This window comes from Sturnira hondurensis, unplaced genomic scaffold (assembly GCF_014824575.4).
Source record: "Sturnira hondurensis isolate 20B ecotype Veracruz unplaced genomic scaffold, ASM1482457v3 Scaffold0022017, whole genome shotgun sequence".
NCBI lineage: Eukaryota > Metazoa > Chordata > Mammalia > Chiroptera > Phyllostomidae > Sturnira > Sturnira hondurensis.
Window position 1 is genome coordinate 6,954,450 of NW_028094648.1, and position 19,058 is coordinate 6,973,507.

The 19,058-nt window shown below is 45.2% G+C and overlaps 1 protein-coding gene across 3 annotated transcripts in view; it reads left to right on the forward strand.

The window, feature by feature from the left end:
• The window catches only part of LNX1 (ligand of numb-protein X 1), a 107,431-nt gene that overhangs the window by 80,985 nt on the left and 7,388 nt on the right, over positions 1-19,058 (forward strand). For all 3 annotated transcript variants that reach the window (XM_037034194.1, XM_037034193.1, XM_037034195.1), the window contains 3 exons: positions 1,263-1,634; positions 13,650-13,784; positions 17,620-17,797. In XM_037034194.1, the coding sequence (XP_036890089.1) occupies positions 1,263-1,634; positions 13,650-13,784; positions 17,620-17,797 (685 nt within the window). The remainder of the gene's footprint in view (positions 1-1,262; positions 1,635-13,649; positions 13,785-17,619; positions 17,798-19,058) is intronic.

A 19,058-nucleotide genomic window follows, 5' to 3' on the forward strand; every position in this document is an offset into this window, starting at 1 on the left:
GCTTGCAGGCGAAAGGGCTGCCAGGACCATTTAGCAGATGGCCCTGATCTTCTCTTGGCCTGGACGTGATCGGGGAGACCAGGCAGGGGATAAGGTGACCCAGCAGAGCCAGGTCTCTGAGGTCACCATGCTTGGACAAACATGGTGAGCCTCGTCCATGCAGGAGGGGGCTGCCCTCCATCCCGGGGGACGCAGCAGGGCACCTGCCATCATGCACTGCTAGGAGGCCTTTTAGAATCTCGCTGCAAAGCTGCTCTAACAATTGGCTGCGAGTGATGTTACCAAACCATAGGAATTCAGGAAGGTTGTTTCTCTTCTGTGAGGCCTCCCTCCACAAGCACAGAGCACGGGGATGCTGTGCCACTGTTTTCTTCCAGAACAGTGATTGCCACTAGCTAGCGGCTGTCACCCTTCGGCCCGGCCTGCTTGGCCAGGGTAATTGAAACCAGAAAGCATCATTCTGCAGATCTTTAATGAGGCACAAATGAGAGGGCTGAGCTTGAGGACATTTAAGTAGCATCATAAAGTGATCCAACCTTTCAATAAAAGAGCCTAGAAACTTCTATTTACATCAGTTTGTTTCAAACTGCAGAGATTTTTTTCTTTTGTTGAGAACAATGGCAAAAGACCTAGGGAACCTGACTCTCTCCCGCTCCCTGTTTACTGTCTGTCTGTCTCTCTGTCTCTCTCTCACACACACACAAACGCACTGTCACTCACATTCACAAACTTGCCACTGCATAAGCTCATGCACACTCACGTGCACATTCTCTCTCACATGTGCGTGCACATGCGCACACACACAGTAGTGGGGCCCAGAAGTACTAGTATGCGTGACCCAGAGAGAAAAATTCATTTGGAAACTTTGGGAAAGAAAATGGCACGTCAGTTTAAACTGAACGGCAGTTTACTGTTACCATTTGAGCTCAGTGGAAAATTTTCTATTGTCTTTTGCCTTGTCCTGCTTTTGATTTCCTTTTCTCCCTTTACCCCAACTGAGAGACTAAGTTCGGTAAGAGAAATGAGAGCTGGGATTGTATGAGTAAACGTGCAGAACTGTGTAAGGACCAGGTGGACCCTGAAAGAGGGGGGTCCAGGCAGCATGCGTGGCAGGATGGGAAGTAATACTGGAAGGTGGGATATTTGGACACAGGGTAAGGTGATAGAACAGAGCGGCTTTGTGGAATGGCCCTGGTGATTCTGTGGGCCTCCTGGGAAGGGTGGTGGCAGGTGGAGCTGACAGCTGGGTCCCTACCCTCCAGGTCAACGGGATGGACATCAGCAACGTACGGCACAACTACGCCCTGCGCCTCCTGCGGCAGCCCTGCCGGGTGCTGTGGCTGACTGTGCTGCGCGAGCAGAAGTTCCGAAGCAGGAACAACGGGCAGGCCCTGGACACCTGTGGAGGCCGGGATGACAGTTTCCATGTGATTCTCAACAAAAGCAGCCCCGAGGAGCAGCTTGGGATAAAACTGGTGCGCAAGGTGGACGAACCTGGGGTGTTCATTTTCAACGTGTTGGATGGTGGTGTGGCAGACCGACATGGTCAGCTGGAGGAGAACGATCGTGTGTTAGCCATCAACGGACATGACCTTAGATATGGCAGCCCAGAAAGCGCAGCTCATCTGATCCAGGTGGGTCACAGGTCCTTCCTCGACGCTGATCATAACCCCCCAGCATGAGCAGGAATGCCCCTCCCCCTGACCACCTGCCCTGTAAATGCCAATGTGACCTACAGTGCCTCCTGTTTGAGGGGTCAAGATCCAAGGCCAGGTAAGAATCAAGCAAATAATGTGTCTTGGGGTCACGGACAGTCCTTAGGTTTTGGCAGCCACCCAATCTGCTACAAGTTAAGATCTCTTAAGGTTGTCAGGGTTATATCATCCCTGTACCCAGAATATTGGTTGTAGACCCATGGGTTGGTCACTCAGATACGTGCTGGACACATTCAAGTCATCCCACTGTACTAACAGCCCTAAGAAGTTGTGCCAAACCCCCTCCAGAGATTCTGTGGCTAGAGACCGGCATAGGATGGGCTAAGGCTAAGCCCCGTCTCTACGCTGCGTCAGAGCCCCGGAAAGCCCGCAGAAACTCAAGTATGACCTTGGGAGGAAGTTCTCTAATAAGAGTGATATATAAGTTATTGATCATTCGGGCAAACAGAGTTAGTTCCCAGTCGTGAGACATTGGTTCAAACTGAGTCACTTTCCAGCCAGTGTGATGTCATTGAGCCCCAGCGTGCATCTTGTTGACTTTGGCCGAGTAATGATGAGCTTTTCAAATGTTCACTGAGCCGCCAGCTTTATTCTTGGAGGCACAGGCTTGTTCTGGGTTTTTGCACTCTAACCCTTTCGTTCACTTCATTAAGTCAATATATTAAGTTTCTGCTGCTCGGCTAGCCCTGCGTTAGGTGCAGAGAAGAGAGAGATGGCGACTCTCAGGCTGTTTTCCCAAAGGAGCCTACAGTCTCATAGGGGAGGCGGGCTTTTTTCCGAATGACTGCTTTAGGGCGCGACAGTCCTGCACCGGAGCCATTAAGCACTGTGCTGGTACAGGGGAAGGCGAGGTTTTTGTTTAGATGGGCCTAGGAATTCTGCAGAGGAAGATCTTCAGCTGGGCCTTTGAGGAATCAGAAGTTCTCTAGGTGCAGGAGGCGGGGGGGGGGGGGCATTCTAAGGCGATATAACACCAAAGAGCATTTCCCTAAAAGCCCGTTAGAGAAATGGTTAGTGCCTGGAGCATGGTGTCTTAAGAAGTGTCTGCAGTTACCCGGCCAGTCCTATCAGCGTCCACTTAGCGACTGAAGTGGCCTTGGGAGCAGGGAGTCAGCATCAGCAGTCGCCTGGGTCTGGTTCCAGGTCCTTGGAGGGCGGCAGTCAGGACACAGAGCTGCTCCCAAGGACTCGATTATCTCAGTTCTACTAAATCTCCCTACCCTCAGGTTCTAGCCAGGGAGTTCGTCCAGGAGTCGGCAACGCTTTTCAATATTATCCCTCTTCTTTAAAGAGAATCAAACAGTGGGTGATACTGTCGTTTTAAATGTGGATGGCCTGAGGCAGGAAACAGGAGGACTTCCCTTGCTTGCTCCATCCGTGGGAACAAGAAGGATATGTTGTGCCTTTGCCCCTGAACTGTGGCTCTCGGTGGTGTCCCAGTTCCGAGGTGATTCTCAGCCTGATGGATCTTCCCAACAGGGTGTGTGGGTCATGCAGGTAGAGAACAAAAGCAGTTACAAGGGGCATTTCCCTCCTGAAGTTTATGCCATTTATTTCCAAGTTCATATGCGGTGCAGCCCCCAATTCTCCTCTGAACACCACACTTCATACCCGGCTGCCACTTGCTGTCTCCACGTGGATGCCTGAACGGAATCTCAAATGTAATGTCTAAAATTGCACCCTTGGCTTCTTTCTACTTCGCCCCTTGTCACACCTGATCTGCCCTCAGTCTTTCCCAGTCTCTAAAAACAGCACCACCATTTACGCAGTTACTTGGGCCAAAAAGAATCTTCCCTCTTTTCAGCATCTCCTCCCATAATCCATTTCTCACCATCTCCATGGCTTCTATTTGCTAGGCTGACACCCACTCTGGTCTGGGCCACCCTGGAACCTCCTAACTGGTCTTCCTGCTTCCACATTCAGTCCTCTGCCTCTGCTCTTCACGCGGCAGTTAGAATGACCACTTTACAAACTCAGTGCCAAAATGTCCCTGTCCTGTGCTCAGCGCTCCGATGCTTCCCAAGACACTTAAAGATTCCAAACCCTAGCACTGCAGAGCCGTACATCATCTGGCCTCTAGTTCTGTCTCCAACTGCACTTTCTAAGCAATGGGCAGATTCCTGACATTCTCCCCTTGACTCACCCAGCTCAGTCACATTGCCTTCTTGCTATTCCTCAGACGTTTCAAGAGCTTCTTCACTTCAGGGCTGATGTTCTTGCTGCCCTTCTGACTGGTAGACTCTTTCCAACTACCTGTGTAACTCAGTCCCATTCTTCATTCAGGTCTTTTCTCAAACACCACCTCTCACAGTCCCACTGACAATGGCATCTGCTACTGACAGTTCTGTATCTTTTAATCTGATTAATTTTGTTTTTCTATCAACTAATTATTATTACTCCCTGTCAATTCAGTAGAGTACAATATATCAAGTAGTCAGATGTCTGGCAATAGTAGACAGTACATATTTGCTAAGTGAAGAAATTGAGTCAAGTTATAAAACAGGTAAATGTAGATAAAACATAATTTACACATTCCATCTCATAGGAAATTTTTGTTAAACATTTTACCAAAGAACAAGCATGAAATCTATTTTTTAAAGTCACCCAAACACCTTCATTTTATTCATTTATCTTCAGAGGGGAAGGGAAGGAGAGAAGGAGAGGGACATCAATGTATGGTTGCCTCTCATGAGTCCCCTGCTGGGAACTGGCCTGCAACCCAGGCATGTGCCCTGACTGGGAATCGAACCACGATCATGTGGTTCGCAGGCCCACACTCAGTCCACTGAGCTACACCAGCCAGGGCCTGAAATCTATTTTTACATATTGTTTTTCCTCAAGATACCTTCTCTATTTTTGTCCACTCGAATGTGTTCCGTTGTCATTGGCTGAGACCCTTCTGTGCGCCATGCGGCGGAGGAACAATGAGGAACAAGACTGTCACAGGTCCTGGCCTCACAGAGCTGGGAATACATTCCCGTCTCTGATCTCAAGTGCAGTCAGGCCAGCCTTTGGCAGATGGCCCCTGCCTGTGTGTGCTAATCCTGGGGGAGACAGAACATAGGCAATATTTATGAAAACATCAGCCCACGAAAAAGGAAGCATCCTTGTCTTTCTTCATGAAAAATCTGCATTCTAAGCATGATTCTTTTTCTCTTTAAAAATTAGACTTGTAGGCGTTATTTTTGTGTGTGTTGCACTTGTTAACGCCCCCTGCAGGTCAATGAGTGCAACTTGCATTCATTCTAGAGATCGTCTGCCAACTATATGTAGCAAGAGGTGAACAAAACTCCCTTACTGAAGTCATTTGGAAAGATTTGGCATTCTGCGTGATTCCATGTGGCATGCTACGTTTGTAGATTAGTAACAGAAGAGGAAAACACATTTTTCCCTGAGAAAGTTGATTTATGAAATCTTGCCCAATTGTGGACTTCCTAAAAGATTCTTCTGCTTACTCAACAAAGCCAACATGCTTTATAAGCAGGGGAGGAAAAATTTCTTAAAAATTGGGCAAAGCTTGTTGGAAAAGAAATAGGAAAAAATAGAGTGCTGGGAAAACCCAGTTAAGCAATCTCAAGGATGGGATTTATTTACGTGATATTCGTAACACACACCAGGCTGGGGGCATGACACTAAACGTGCTTCAAAGGGCAAGACCCCAGTTTCCAACCAGTCCTTGGCTGCACTGCCCTGTGCCTACCCCGTGAATCATACCGGCCTGAGAAAGAAACTCCATGCTCACATGTCCTTTGGTCGTGTCTTCTCCCGCAGTACCACACACTCTGCCTCGCTCAACATTATTTCAGGGAAAAGTTATTACAGAGAAGCCACAACTGTTTTAAACCTGACCAGCTTTACATGTGTGGAGTCCCAACCTCAGCTTACTCAGCAGCAGCCTGGGTGCCAGACCCCAGGTTTAGACAGGAGCTCCAACTACAGGGCAGTTCTTATTTAGAACTTAGGACAACTTTATTTTTCTCCATGGCAATTTAAGCTTTTTGAGCACCATGGCCAGAAGCAGTGTATGGAAGAGATAGCTTTGTGGAACAGCGGGCGTCCCACCTAAAATGGGAGAACAAAGAAATACAGACCAAAGGTTTGAGACCCTAGAGACAGACAAACAACTGCACATCTAAAACCTTGGTGATTCAGTGTATATCAATCCAAGAATCAGTGGGGAATGATCACTTCTGAGAGTTATACCTATTTTGAGATGCTCTCATCTATATGTAATGCTGGGTCAGTGAGTTCATATTTACTTAAGAGTTCAAATATATACATTTAATAAATGAAGAAAGTAATTATGGATTTCATATTTGAATACCCTCCTTGTGCCTATATTCCTCTAGGCACCCAGGCTAGATGAAAACTTCTAGGTTTAATGCAGAAGCAGAAAAAATCCCAAGCCAGTTGTAGAGGTGGCAATAAGATGGGTTTTCATTAATACTCACAGATGTGTGATTTTTTCCCTTTTGCATGAATGAATATTTAAATGAAAGTCATTTCTTCACAGAACAACTGACAACCAGGCTCTCCAAATTTTTTAACTGAATGTGATGGACACTTAGTCAAAAAGCAAATAACGGACGACTCATGTCACCCACTTTTGTTCTAAACACATGACTCAGGCTCATGAGTTCCAATGCATAACTGGGGGAAAGGCAACAATTTTGTTCCCCGGAGCCAGAAAGAGTTGCCAGGGCAATGAGACATGACTGACCTGGTGCTTTGTACAGATCTGCACAGCTAGTATAGGACAAGATCAAATCCCTGTTGAAACACAGTCTTTTAACATGGTGTTAGTAAGTTAAGTGCTCGTAGAGTAACAGAGATTTAAAAGCATTCTTCTGAACCAAGTTCTTACAGTCCAGATGCAAGTTTTGTGCATTCATGATAAATCGGTGCAGCTAAGAATTTTAGGGGTGGATATTACCACAGCTACACGTTGCAAATGTTAGGGAGCCTGGGAACTTCACTACCTTTCTCTAGCCTATGTGTCACCCACATGCATGATTTTCTTACCGTAGAAGAGAATTGATCACGAGAGTAACTTCTAGATACCACGAAAGAAAAGCTGTTTGAGGCAGACTGAAGAGTTGGGCCGTTCTGGTGACTCAGTGATCAGCAGACTCAGGGACTCAAGAACTAAATTCCAATTCTGACCTTGTCACTGACTCTGTATGACCCTGTAGATGGCATACCATCATTGTCAATTTCTTAGTCCCTAAAAGATACGTGTTTGGCAAATGTAAGGATGAACATGGAGGTAGAATACAGTGGGGGAAATTGCTATGCCAAATCTCCTGTTCTACTCCAGACAAAGCCTAAGGTTTCTATTCACCTCTTTTCCTCAGGGCCTCCTTAATTTCCTTTTTGCTTGGCCAGGCTACTTGCTCTTAGCTCACTAAACTAGCTGCTGCCTCTCCAGCAGAAGATACTCACAAAGTCTTTTTAAAATGTGCCGGGAGCTGTGCTAGATGCGCACATTTCAGTGGCGAACACACTGACGCACACCAGGTTCGCTTTCACGGAGCTCGTCTTACAGGGGATATCAGCTTATGGCGCACCATTAACTCATTCTGCACTTATGTTTCTGGGGCCCCCAGGTTTTTGCCCAGTGACAGGTACCTTTGTTTCTCCAAAGTTCTCTTACTGGAAGGAGGGTTAGGGCCAGGACTTTGTTTCTCCAGCTCATTGTGTAGTTCAGTGCCACGTCAGTGGGAATAGCTGACAACTGTGGTATTTTCAGCCAGTAACCCTGTTCTGGTGCCTCCTGTTGTCTGCATTGCCGTGGAGGTCTGTGTGCCGCATGTGACCTCAGAGCCGGGCCCCAGTGCTGCTGTGGCCCGCACTGGGGCGCTGGGGACCTCACTGTCACCTTTCACTTGACTGATAATGATGAAGACAGACTCTCTGGAGGCCTTGGCTTCAAGGAACACAGAGACCACCTGCCGTGTGTGTGTGAAATGGCAAAATGAGAACTCCATCAGTGAGGTCCTGGGCACAGCTGGTCCACCAGCAAAAAAGCCCCTACCCTGTGCTGGCCAGGCTAGACTCGTTTTCTGGGTCCAGTTCTGTTGTGTGGGCACACCCCCACACACAGACACAAGGTTTTTAGAGTGAGTCCAGAGTGCACCACGTTTTTGAGATGACTTGAAATTATGTTAAATGTTGAAGAAATAGGAATATTTGACCTGGAAAGGAGAAGAGCTGAGGGAGGGCAATGAGTGCTATCTTCAAATAAGGTTGTCACATGGAAATTGGTTTGGGGTTTCCCTAGAGGACACGGCTGGAACCAGTGGGCAAGCAAGAAAATGGCAAATTTCAGCTCCACCCGAGGACGGACTTTCTAATTAGTGCTCTCTGAAAATGGCCCAAACTGCCTTGGAACACAGTGAAGCCCTGGAGCATGAGCTGGGGACAGCATGGTGGGGACTTGCAGGGGAACTGAAGCGTGGGCTTCAGAGATGACGCTGGATTAGACGATGCCTGACATCTCTTCCATGTCTATGACTTTCTAACTTCACGAAACAGATCCTCCACAGTTCCCGGGGCCTTGTGAGCACGGGATGGGCGCGCTAAGGGCACTTGAGTGGTTGCTGGAAGGGACACTAATGTGGAGCAAGCCCAGACAGCGTAGGAAAACCATTCTTACATGTATATATTGAAAATCAGCTAAAGCTCGCTCAGGGAGCCTTAATGGATGAAATGCTAAGTAGAGACAAACTCTGTAAACAGCTTATAGTATTATAAACCCAACTACACCTCTCACTACAACAACAGAGCCACCCAGTCCAGCACAAGTCTCCTGTGGGCCTGTCCGGTGTTGTAAGGGGAGCTGTGTGTGGTTCCCCCACTCTGAGCAGCATGAGCTCTAGGCCCAACATTCAGTTTAGAGTTTTCCTCTCCAGGTGTTTCTATAGAGAAAACCCTAGGGCACTGGGGGGTGGAGGATGGAGAAGTGAATGTGGAGACTCTTAACTTGAAATTTTATAAAGTTAACACAAAAAAACACAGTGAGTGAACCCATGTACATTGCGTACAGTTCACCCAACATTTAAGCATATGCATATACATTTTTAAGAGCAGCAAATGCCATAAACCATCTGGTTTAACTCCAATCTCCCTTTACAAGGTAGGGGAGAAATTCACACCTTGAAGTACAGGTAGTCTGTCCACATTTGCTCTGCCTTTGTCCACGGCTGACCCCCTCAGCCACCCCTGGACCCGTGCCCTCCAAGGATGGCAGAAAGAACCCCCCGTTCAATACTCGGCTCTGCAGGACTCCTGTCCTGGTTAATCATGCAGGAGCATCTTTGAGTTCCATCGTTCACCATTTCTGGGCTGAACATGATGGAAAGATGTTCCCAGACTCCTCTTTCCAACTCTTAGAGATGGAATTTTACTATTTTACAACAGGCTAAGTATAAATGAGGCTCCCAGACTATGTATGGCTCCCTCCTATGGCCTGCCTCTGCTTACTCCAGTTAAATAAATACTATTGTCAGTTTTTAGTCAAATCTCCAACACTTCAAGAAAAACAGTTGTTAAACAGAACAATCAAAAAACAGGTTTTTTTTTCCCATGAGAAATGCTACTCAGTTTAACCCTCCAGCTTTCTCTGAATATTAGGATTTTCCTTTTTTTTTTTACATAGTTCTTCCTCTGGAAACTCTAATGTGTGTTACCCATATCTCTTTCATGGTGCCTGCTTCTGGCTGCTGGCTGTCCCTGAAGTAGGACAAGCTCCATGCGGGCAGGAGCCATGTCCCCAAGGCTATTAGTGAAGTGCCTGGCCCCGAGCAGGCATGCGGCTGCTATGGGAACAGGATGGCTGCCAACAAGCTAAGATCCACAGGGAGGACATGGATGCCATTAGAATCCCTCCCTTTAACCCACAGAAAGGAGAGAGGGAGCCATGGCCAATGTGGCTCAGTTGGTTGGAATGTCATCCTGTAAACCAAGGTCGTGGGTTCGATTCCAGGTCAGAGCAGATGTCTAGGTTGCAGGTTCAGTCCCTGGTCAGGGTGTATACAAAAGTCAACAGGTCAATGTTTCGCTCTCACATCGATGTTTCTCTTTCCTTCTCTCTTCATCCCTTCCCTTCTCTCTGAAACCAATGAGCATATCCTTGGGTGAGGATAAAAAAAAAAAAAGGAAGGAGAGAGGGAGTTTAATGCTTAGACTCTTGGAAGAGAAAGGGGTATATGGTACAGCGATTTGGCCATGCGGCTTGTAACCACTATGTCCAGAGTTTGCCTACGGTGAAACAGGTTGTTGAAGGGAGAGAGGAGAGAAAACTTGGAGTGGAAAGGATCTAGCGCTCGCCTTGTCTGCTGCCCGAGCCAGCCCGTCGAGCCAGCCCGTCGTTGAGCATCCTCCATCCGCAGCAGGGCCCCGCCCCGGGAGCTGCCGGCGGAGGGCCCCACCTCCCACCTGCAGCACGGGTGGCGTCCGAACATTTATTTTGGGGGCTGGCCAAAATGTCCATGTAGTTTTTAACATAAACTAAAAAACATTTTTCATTTTCCCAATAACGTTGTTGATCTGGATATTTTGAGTATGCTGGTTACCTCTCGCATGGTGAAACGTTGATTGTTCTCAATTCATGTCTCGATTTGATTGTGGTCGACTTTGTCTATCTGACTGAGGGGCACTGTCCAGGGAGAAATCCCCAGCACAGAACTCCACAAACCACTTGGACATGTTTGGTCAGTCACAACACCTTCTCCACACACTGCAGAAATCTTTTTTTGCATTTCAGTTGAGTTTTTCCCTTTCTTGAAATAATAAAGCATAATACACTAACAATGTTGTGTATTTTCTTCCATCTTCAGTATTAAAATGGTTACACAAAAATTCAATTTTGATTAGTTTAAATGCACGCTGATATGACAGCTGTCACAATACAATCTAACAAAGTTGTTTTTGAATGAAGTTCAGGAAAACTAAGCGCCACTGGAGCCATCTTACAGAAAAGACCGAATGAGCTTGTCGGCCAACCCCGTACGTGACAGGTCTGCCAAGCCCACCTTCCTGGTGCGTTCCCTCCTCCATTCCCTCTCTCTGCCATCTCCCCTCGCCCGTCTGCTCACACTCACTCCACATTCGCACCAGATTCACCTCCGTGGAAAGAAAAGATTGATACTAAGTGCTGCTTCTCTACACTGAATCCAGCTGTTTCTGAAAGTCGGGTCCAGGGCAAACACATTAGCCCCGAGATCCACCTTCAACTTCAAAAGCTAGGAAAGAAAATGCATCAGATAGTCTCCCTGAGAGCAATTTATAAAGTGGCTGGTGAGAGCCACGGACCCTGCCTTGCAGGGAATTTATTTCCATGTAAATTGATACCAGGGTTATTTATTGGAGTGCTCTTCCCGCCAACAACTTAGTGCTGAAGTCAGCATTGGAAAACCCAGTGAGAAATTTGCGCTGGACACAGGATTAAATAGCTCTTGCAGGCTGTTCCTGACACTTCGGATTTTGCCTGGCAAGTTAATTTGACATGTACGTCTCAGATTTTCTCAACTCTTATGAGGTGGCTGGGTCGTGTTCTTGGTCCAGAGTGAATGTGATCCAGCGTGCTGGCCTAGAGACAGACCTGCTGCCCAGATCTTTCTAAACCTTGGAATTTCCCTGTAGATAAATGAGTCTGGGCTCAGCCATTGAAGTTTTGACTTGACCGTTTGCCTCTTCTTATCTCTTAATAATTTTTGCTTTAGAAAGTTTCCAGAGATAACCTCATTAAGATATGTGAGGCTTACAGTGTAAAGGGACAATGATTACAAAATACTCTCCTAAGAATTGAGTTTTGTTGGCTAATATCATAGTTCTTCATGTCAGCTTGCTTCATGATTGTTTCCCGGGCTTGTTATTTTTGCTCTGTTATGACACAGGCTTTCTATATGAAGAAACACAGCAGGGGATTCGAGACAGACAAAGGATCAGGGAAAGGGCAAGTGCCCGATGACTGGTTTTACATGAAGGAACATGAGCGAAGGACTTGTTCTTTTTTTATTCATTTTCAGAGAAAGGGAGGGAGAGAAACATCAATGTATGGTTGCCTCTTGGACACCCCAAACTGAGGATCTAGCCTGCAACCCAGGCATGTGCCCTAACTGGGAATCGAACAGGCGACCCTTTGGTTTGCAGGCTGACACTCAATCCACTGAGCCATACCAGCCAAGGCTTGAAATTTCCTTTTGAGTCCTGGTTTGATAGAATTTTCTAAATTTAAAAAAGGTGAAAGATTTATACGAGCTGAAGAGAAACCAGAGCATTGGATTTTCTCAATTTATGTGAAATGAATCAACTCAACTAGCCAACTGTCTACCATGGTGTTTACAGTAGACATGCTTATGGTGCTTCAGCAGTTTTTTATCAAGTTCATCTAGCCTGCCTGGTGTGGCTCAGTTGGTTGGAGCCTCATCCTATAAACCAAAAGGTCACAGGTTCAATTCCTGGTCTGAGTACAAGCCTGGGTTGCCAGTTTGGGCCCCAGTGGGGTGTGTGCGTGCACATGAGGCAGTCGATGGATGTTTCTCTTGCAGGTCAATATTTCTCTTCCTCTCTCTCTCCCCTCTCCTCTCTAAAATCGATAAGCATGTGGTAAGGACAGGATAAAAGAAAGTTCATGTAACGTGCAACCACCCAATTGATGAGCCCTAGGTTTTAAGGTTGGCCTGAAGGGGGCACGTTTGTTAGTATAAGGATGCAAAGTTGTGAAGGTTTGGGCTGATCAGTGCCGGCCAGGAGTGGGGATCTGATTTCATTGGCGGGTTCTTATTGCTTTAGGTCTTAAAAACAATGTCTTAGCTCTTGACAATGGGAGCGAGGTATGTGGTGTGGGAAGACGCAGAGACACAAGGAGCAAAAACGCTCATGGACGAGAGCATGGACTTTCCATGGCCTCTTTTCATGACTGACCTTTTCCTGGTCTGGTGACCATGCCTGTGGCCGAAGAAGACGGGCTGGCTGAAGTGCAGCTCTGCTGTGGTTGTGAGTGGTCAGGGGATGGGATGCAGAGAGGGGCCCCTAGCACTTACTCTTTTCTCTACCTTCCTTGTCGGCAAATCTAGTGTTTCGGAGGGGCCTCTTCTAATTAAATCTAACCACGTTGCAGCCACTGTTAACTCTTCCTGGAGTGATGAGTGAGTGCACGTGGCTACTTCATGGAGGCTGTCAGGGAGCCCTTATGTAGGTTTCTGTAGGTTTCCCAGGTCCAAGGTCTAGTCCAACTGCCCTGCAGAGCTGGGGCTGCAATAATCAGCGGTTCTGGAACAATGACCTATGCTCTCTGACACACATCAAACTCAGCTGGGGCAGAAAGCCAATTTGTAACTGATGGTGTGGAGTGGCCCTTACTAACAAGCAATGTATTTGCTATGTGGAATGCTCTGTCCAAGTATCAATGTACATAGAAGCCAGAATCAATGGCAGCCACATAAAAAATAAGGGATCCAGGCAAAGGCCTTTAATCAGGCTGTGTTAGAACCCACGAAGTCACCCGTGTAGTCCTGAAGGGCCCGTCTTCTCTAACTGCCAAGTGTCTGAAACCGCCAGATGCAGATGATTTCTCTCCCTGCAGTAGCCATTTGCTGCTACTGACTCGACTACTTTTTCTTTACTGTTTACCCCCGGCCGTAGGCCCTGGGTCTGAGATTTCACAGGCTGCTACTTTACATGGCGCACCACATTCTATCTGAAAGGTTTTCTTAGCGTTTCAGGCTGTGCACAGTAGAGCCATTTAGTAAATAAAGGAAATGCCTCTTGTGTTCTTATCAAATTACAAAGTGGGCACCACTATGAAAAATACTAGAAACCACTTTTTCCCCATAAAATAGGTAAACCCCAATTCATAAGTTGGTGAGCCCTTGGCACTGGGTGCTTTGGATGGGAGCCCAGAGTGGCTAACGTGTCTGTCTCACCACACAGGCCAGTGACCGGCGCATTCACCTCGTCGTGTCCCGCCAGGTTCGTCAGCAGAGCCCTGACATCTTTCAGGAAGCTGGCTGGAGCAGCAACGGCAGCCAGTCCCCAGGGCCAGAGGACAGGAGTGACACTCCCAAGGTGAGGCCCGACCAGGGTATGCCCACTGCTTCTGTGGGGAACTATTTCTTGGGAAGGCTGCACACTTTATCATTTCTAAGTGTCATCTGTGGGCTTTACCACTTAAACACTATGTGGCTTGTCTTGTAAAACAAAGAGCCCAGACCCCATTTTCAAGACCTGGTGGCACAACACGTGTCCCCCATCTAAGGAGGAGGAAGGACCGTGCAGGGAGGGTGGAAACCTGATGTTGCAGACCTCATCCGGGGACCTCTTTCCAGTCTAAGCCATATAACTGTCATGCTTTTTTCCAAGTCATTTTCTTTAAGGACTTTTTCATTCACTTTGAAATGAAACAAGAGGTTTACCTGGCTTCTAGATTTTGAAGTTTCCAGTCTGCCTAAAAATGAACAATTCCCCTGTTTTTAGTATGTTTGTTTTTGTAGAAGGACCCAGAAAAATAACATAAACACTTGAAGTTTATGTAATATTAGGGAGTGATGGGGGTTGGGGGAACCCAAAAAGCATATGTCCTATCTTATAGAATTCAAATCTGGGAAAAAATTTAAAACTGTGAATGAAAGCAGAATATATCTGTAGGCAGAATGCATCCTTCAGGTTAAGCAAATTGAAATGAGATCACTCAGCCTAATTTCTACTTGTGTCTGTGGCCAATATTAGAGGCAATGCCCTAACCTCTCCATCTGGGCGGGTATCTAAGCAACACAAATCTTGCTTGGACCAAATAGAGTCTGCAGCCTTGGCTTGGCATCCCTATTGTGATGGCAATGAGTTTCCAGCCATCGTTTCTTCTGGGATCTGGTTTCGTTAAATCCCTTGTAACTTAAAAAATAAAAAAATCTTATGGATAGCCCATTCTTCTTGCATCAAATTAAGGAATGAATACCTACATACCACCTGAGGCTGTGTGTCAGTTTGGAACAATTCACAAGTTTGAATTTTTGAGCGATGTATATAGAAGCAATCCTCAGATTTTGATTTTGGGACTTCTCTGCTTTGTGAGCTGTTAATTACACAGCCTACAAGGCTACAGCCCCTCCCCATTTCACCAGCCATCCGGCCAACCAGCCATGCCCCATACATCTATAAATTCCAGGTTTATTTACAATAAATAAGCAATCTCAGTAGACCAAGTACCCTCTGCTAAACCATTTTATGGATAAGAACTCCAGGGTGTCTTTTCACTAGTAAATACTATTAGTTTGTTTAAATTAAGCGAATGCTATTTATTAATAGAGAACTAGTTTATTCTCTGAAACTTTTAATCTAGCTATTATAGGTGAATTAACTAGACTATATTCTAGCTCATTAAGTCACTAGAATGAAGCTTCCATCAGCACTGTGGTTGTATAGTTCCTCCCATCTAATCATAATGACTCATGGAAAGAGCCAGGACGAGCTGATCAGATTGTTGCCGAGGTCCCAGTTTGCCTCCTTACATCTACATTTCACGGATTGGATTTTTTGAAATGTTGAGTCTCGGTTTGTCTGCCCTGGCCTACTTAAGTAGAAAACAAATAATATTCCTTCCTTTTCCTGAAGGTGTACCTGGCCAATTGGTACATTATTCAAGCAATATTTATTCACAACAAAATAATCAAAGCCTCCTGAATGCCTATTAACTGGAGTAGCAGGAGAGAAGCCAGTGTAACTTCTGGAATACTTCATAATCCATGTAACTTTGCTCCTCTCCAATGATGTTTGTAACACACATTTTTTTTAAACCAAAGTATTCTTAGGGAAAAGTCTGATCTTCCATTTGGTAACATTTCATTTAGCCACAGGTTTACTGTACATGGGCATTCTTAATCTATTTCATAGATTACCTTATTACAAATCTCACAAGCTAAATACTGTGAGGAACCCAAATAACAATAAAAGATATTCAAAGCTACTGCAAAGAAAGACAATTAAATTACTGGAATCTTTGTTTTCACCTGGGAAAATATTGTAAATATCGATAAAACCCAGTACTGGAAGAATTCTGAGAAATCAGCATTTTTCAGAACATATTAGTAAGATTATAAATTATGTAACTATTCCAATGGTTATTTATCAATATTTACTGCCCAGGCCCTTTGATTTAGCCATTGTCATTCTAGAACATGAGCCTAAAGAAATAGTTACACAAGTGCGCAAGATACGTGTGTATAAAGATGTTCACAGTGTCCTGTTCAATTTCGCAGCAGACTGCAAGCCAACTGTCATCAGTGGGGATGTAACATCCACGGCTGTTCAAGGATGATAGTGTTTGTCTCTCTCAAGGATGAGATATGTTTGTCTTCTAGAATATTCCATATTGTGCTTTAGACATCATCTTGGGAGATTGACCAGCTACCCCTGCAACACCCATACCCCACACGTGGAAATGAAATGAATGAAATGAAGCCCTTCTTTGTGAGCCTCAGGAGTAAATGCTTTACGAAATATTCCCAGGAATGAGCTGAAGCAACAGGGCAACCAGCAGGAGTCTCTGGGTTCAGAACTCTTGCCAAGCTGGGGGCACTTAAGAACTGCCTGCATGTCCAAGTGGGGTCCTTCTGAGAGATAGATGTTTGTGATTAAAGGAAGGGACAACCTGCATCTAATTGCTTTTCAGAAGGGAAAGGTCATGTGCCCAGAACGGATCTTGAGAGACCTTCTAAGTTTACTCCTTAGTCTCAGCTGGAGTGCGAGGACTATTACTTATCTGTCTTAGTTTGAAACTTCTCTCTGAAGAAAGTCCCACTTCAGTTTTATAACCCTCATCTGATAACCATTATCTTCCAGGGTTGGGGGTTTATATAAACACAGTCCAGACCTTACAAGTAACATATAGCTGTAACATATTATCTTGCCATAATTATTCATAATTCTGATTTATTATTCTATCACTACCAAAACCAGTTTGTGGCCATTTGCAGTGTCACCCATCCATTTATTCAACAGACATGTACTTACCATCCTCAATGTGCTAAATGCCAGGTGTGGAGTAATAGGCTGTTGCTCTATACAGTAAGGCCATTAAAATAGACATGGGTAACTTAAAAACACAGGAAATCGAGATGATAAGCCTAAAGCCTGCGCAAAAGCCTAGGCTTATCTTGCTTCATAATGAAGCATTTAAAATTAACCCTGTGCATGCAAGTAATAGTTCTATAAGATGTCAACCATCAGACTTCTACAAGTTTACTATTAACCTGATCTGTTGAATAGATAATATACATACAGGGTCCAAACAAATAGAATGTGTTAAGTCTCTTGCCTGCCCGGATCTGTACATTTCCACCTACCTCCAACGAAACCACACTTCCTTCTAGTTTCTTGATGAAAATGCAAATAGTAATACAAATTCTCCTATTTCTCCCTGCCAATGAGTTTTTAGTTTTTCCTCTGAAATCTAGTTTTTGAGTTTATAATTGATTACTTTCATAAATTAAAGTGGTACTATTAAGTTAAAATGTGGCTACTTTTTTAACTTAGAAAAATTTCTGATATTCATGAATGACAAAAGAGTTTTATGAAATAAATGCTGACTCACTACTATCGGGAATGAATGAATCACTTGAAAAACTCTGGGTGCTGTTCACTTCGTATGCTTGGTATTTCTCCAGTGGTCTCCAACCTGTTCCTCCTTCCATTTAGCTGGTCCTGTGTACAAGGTGAACTTCCTCTGAGTCAGCCTATAGAATTTTGGATGTCGCTCCGTTGAGGGTGGGAGGCAAAGTGAGGGTTCTCTGTGTGTGTCCCTCTGTAAGACCAAGCGCCGCCACCATGCATTATACATATGCAATTTAGGTCGTTTTTGTATGTAGGAAATGCAAACCCATGTTTGTTTTTCTGTCTGTGCCCTTAGCCCCTCCATCCTGTGGTCACTTGTCACGAGAAGGTGGTTACTGTCCGAAAAGACCCCAGTGAATCTCTCGGCATGACCGTTGCAGGGGGAGCATCCCACAGGGAGTGGGACTTGCCAATCTACGTCATCAGTGTAGAGCCTGGAGGAGTCATCAGCAGAGATGGAAGAATAAAAACAGGTAAAAAGTAAAGAGACTTCAGGTTCTGGGGCAGCAGTGTGAAAAGGAATTAGCAGCTTGCTGAGTTAGGTAACGGTTTCCAGACTTAACAAGAGAATGCAGGGGTGCTCTGGCCAGGACATCTGTTACCCGTTGACCTTGATTGGTTTGAGTGTAGTTGCTGGACTGGGTTTCACCTCACTCAGTTCATGTGGATTGATGTGGGTGCCATCTTTTGAGTTAGTAAAAAGCAAGTATTACAAACTATGCCAAGAATTCGTAGGAAAATACTACAGTTATGGAGGAGTTGCCTTGATTAAATGATATAATTTGGTTCCCTTTATTCTGTTTCTTTGCTGGACTGATCCAGTGTTGAAACTTCATGAATTATTCCATTGTATGGGTTAGATAGAAATAATTGGATGGATTTGGACTGAGTTAAGTACAAGTGCAAGTACCACCCGATGGGTACCTTCCCGCTAGTGATGTGTCTCATTATGTACCTTGGACTCCTGGAATGAAGATGTCGAATTGTATCCTGAGTAATATTGTCAGTTCACAGATAGGAGTAGTTCAGAGGGTCAAGCAGTTATGTCATTTAAGGATTCAGATTCGAAAGATAAAATGGGAGAAGCTTCTAAAGTACAGTTGCTCAGCCTGTAGAATCAGAGTGGGGTGGGATGTTAAGGGATTTGGTCAGCCAACCTAATGGTGCTTCTTTTGTGGTCAGAAAGGACTCGAGGCCTTTCCCGTATCTTCCCTATTTTGCTATTCTGGGTAAAAAAAAAAAAAAAGCTATTCAGAGGTGGCAGAATATCAAGGGAAAGATGAAATAGAAAATGGAGGCAGGGGAGATATGTTTTTTAGTTTCTCTTGCTTTTCTTTTTCACCCAAGCATCTGGGTGGAGAATAATGAGGTCAACCAAGAAGTGACTTGCCAGTGAAAGAACATGAGCACATTATATGGTGTGATGTATGGAAATGGTCCAGCCTGCTTAACCAATGGTAGTTCTTGGCACCTTTGCAATAGAAATGACAACTCTTCTTTCTCTTTCTCTCCTTCTTTTTTCTTTCTCTCTTTCATTTTACTGCTCTTTATTGGGGTGACACTAGTTAGCAAAATTATATAGGTGCACAATTCTACAACTTCTTTCTTCCTCTTTAAGAACACAGTTCCATGGTCCATTTTTTCTTAACTGCTCTAGACTCCTCTTCCACATACTCTTAGGGGTAGCTTCTTATTCATTCAGTCAAACTACGTTTATTAGGNATGAAATAGAAA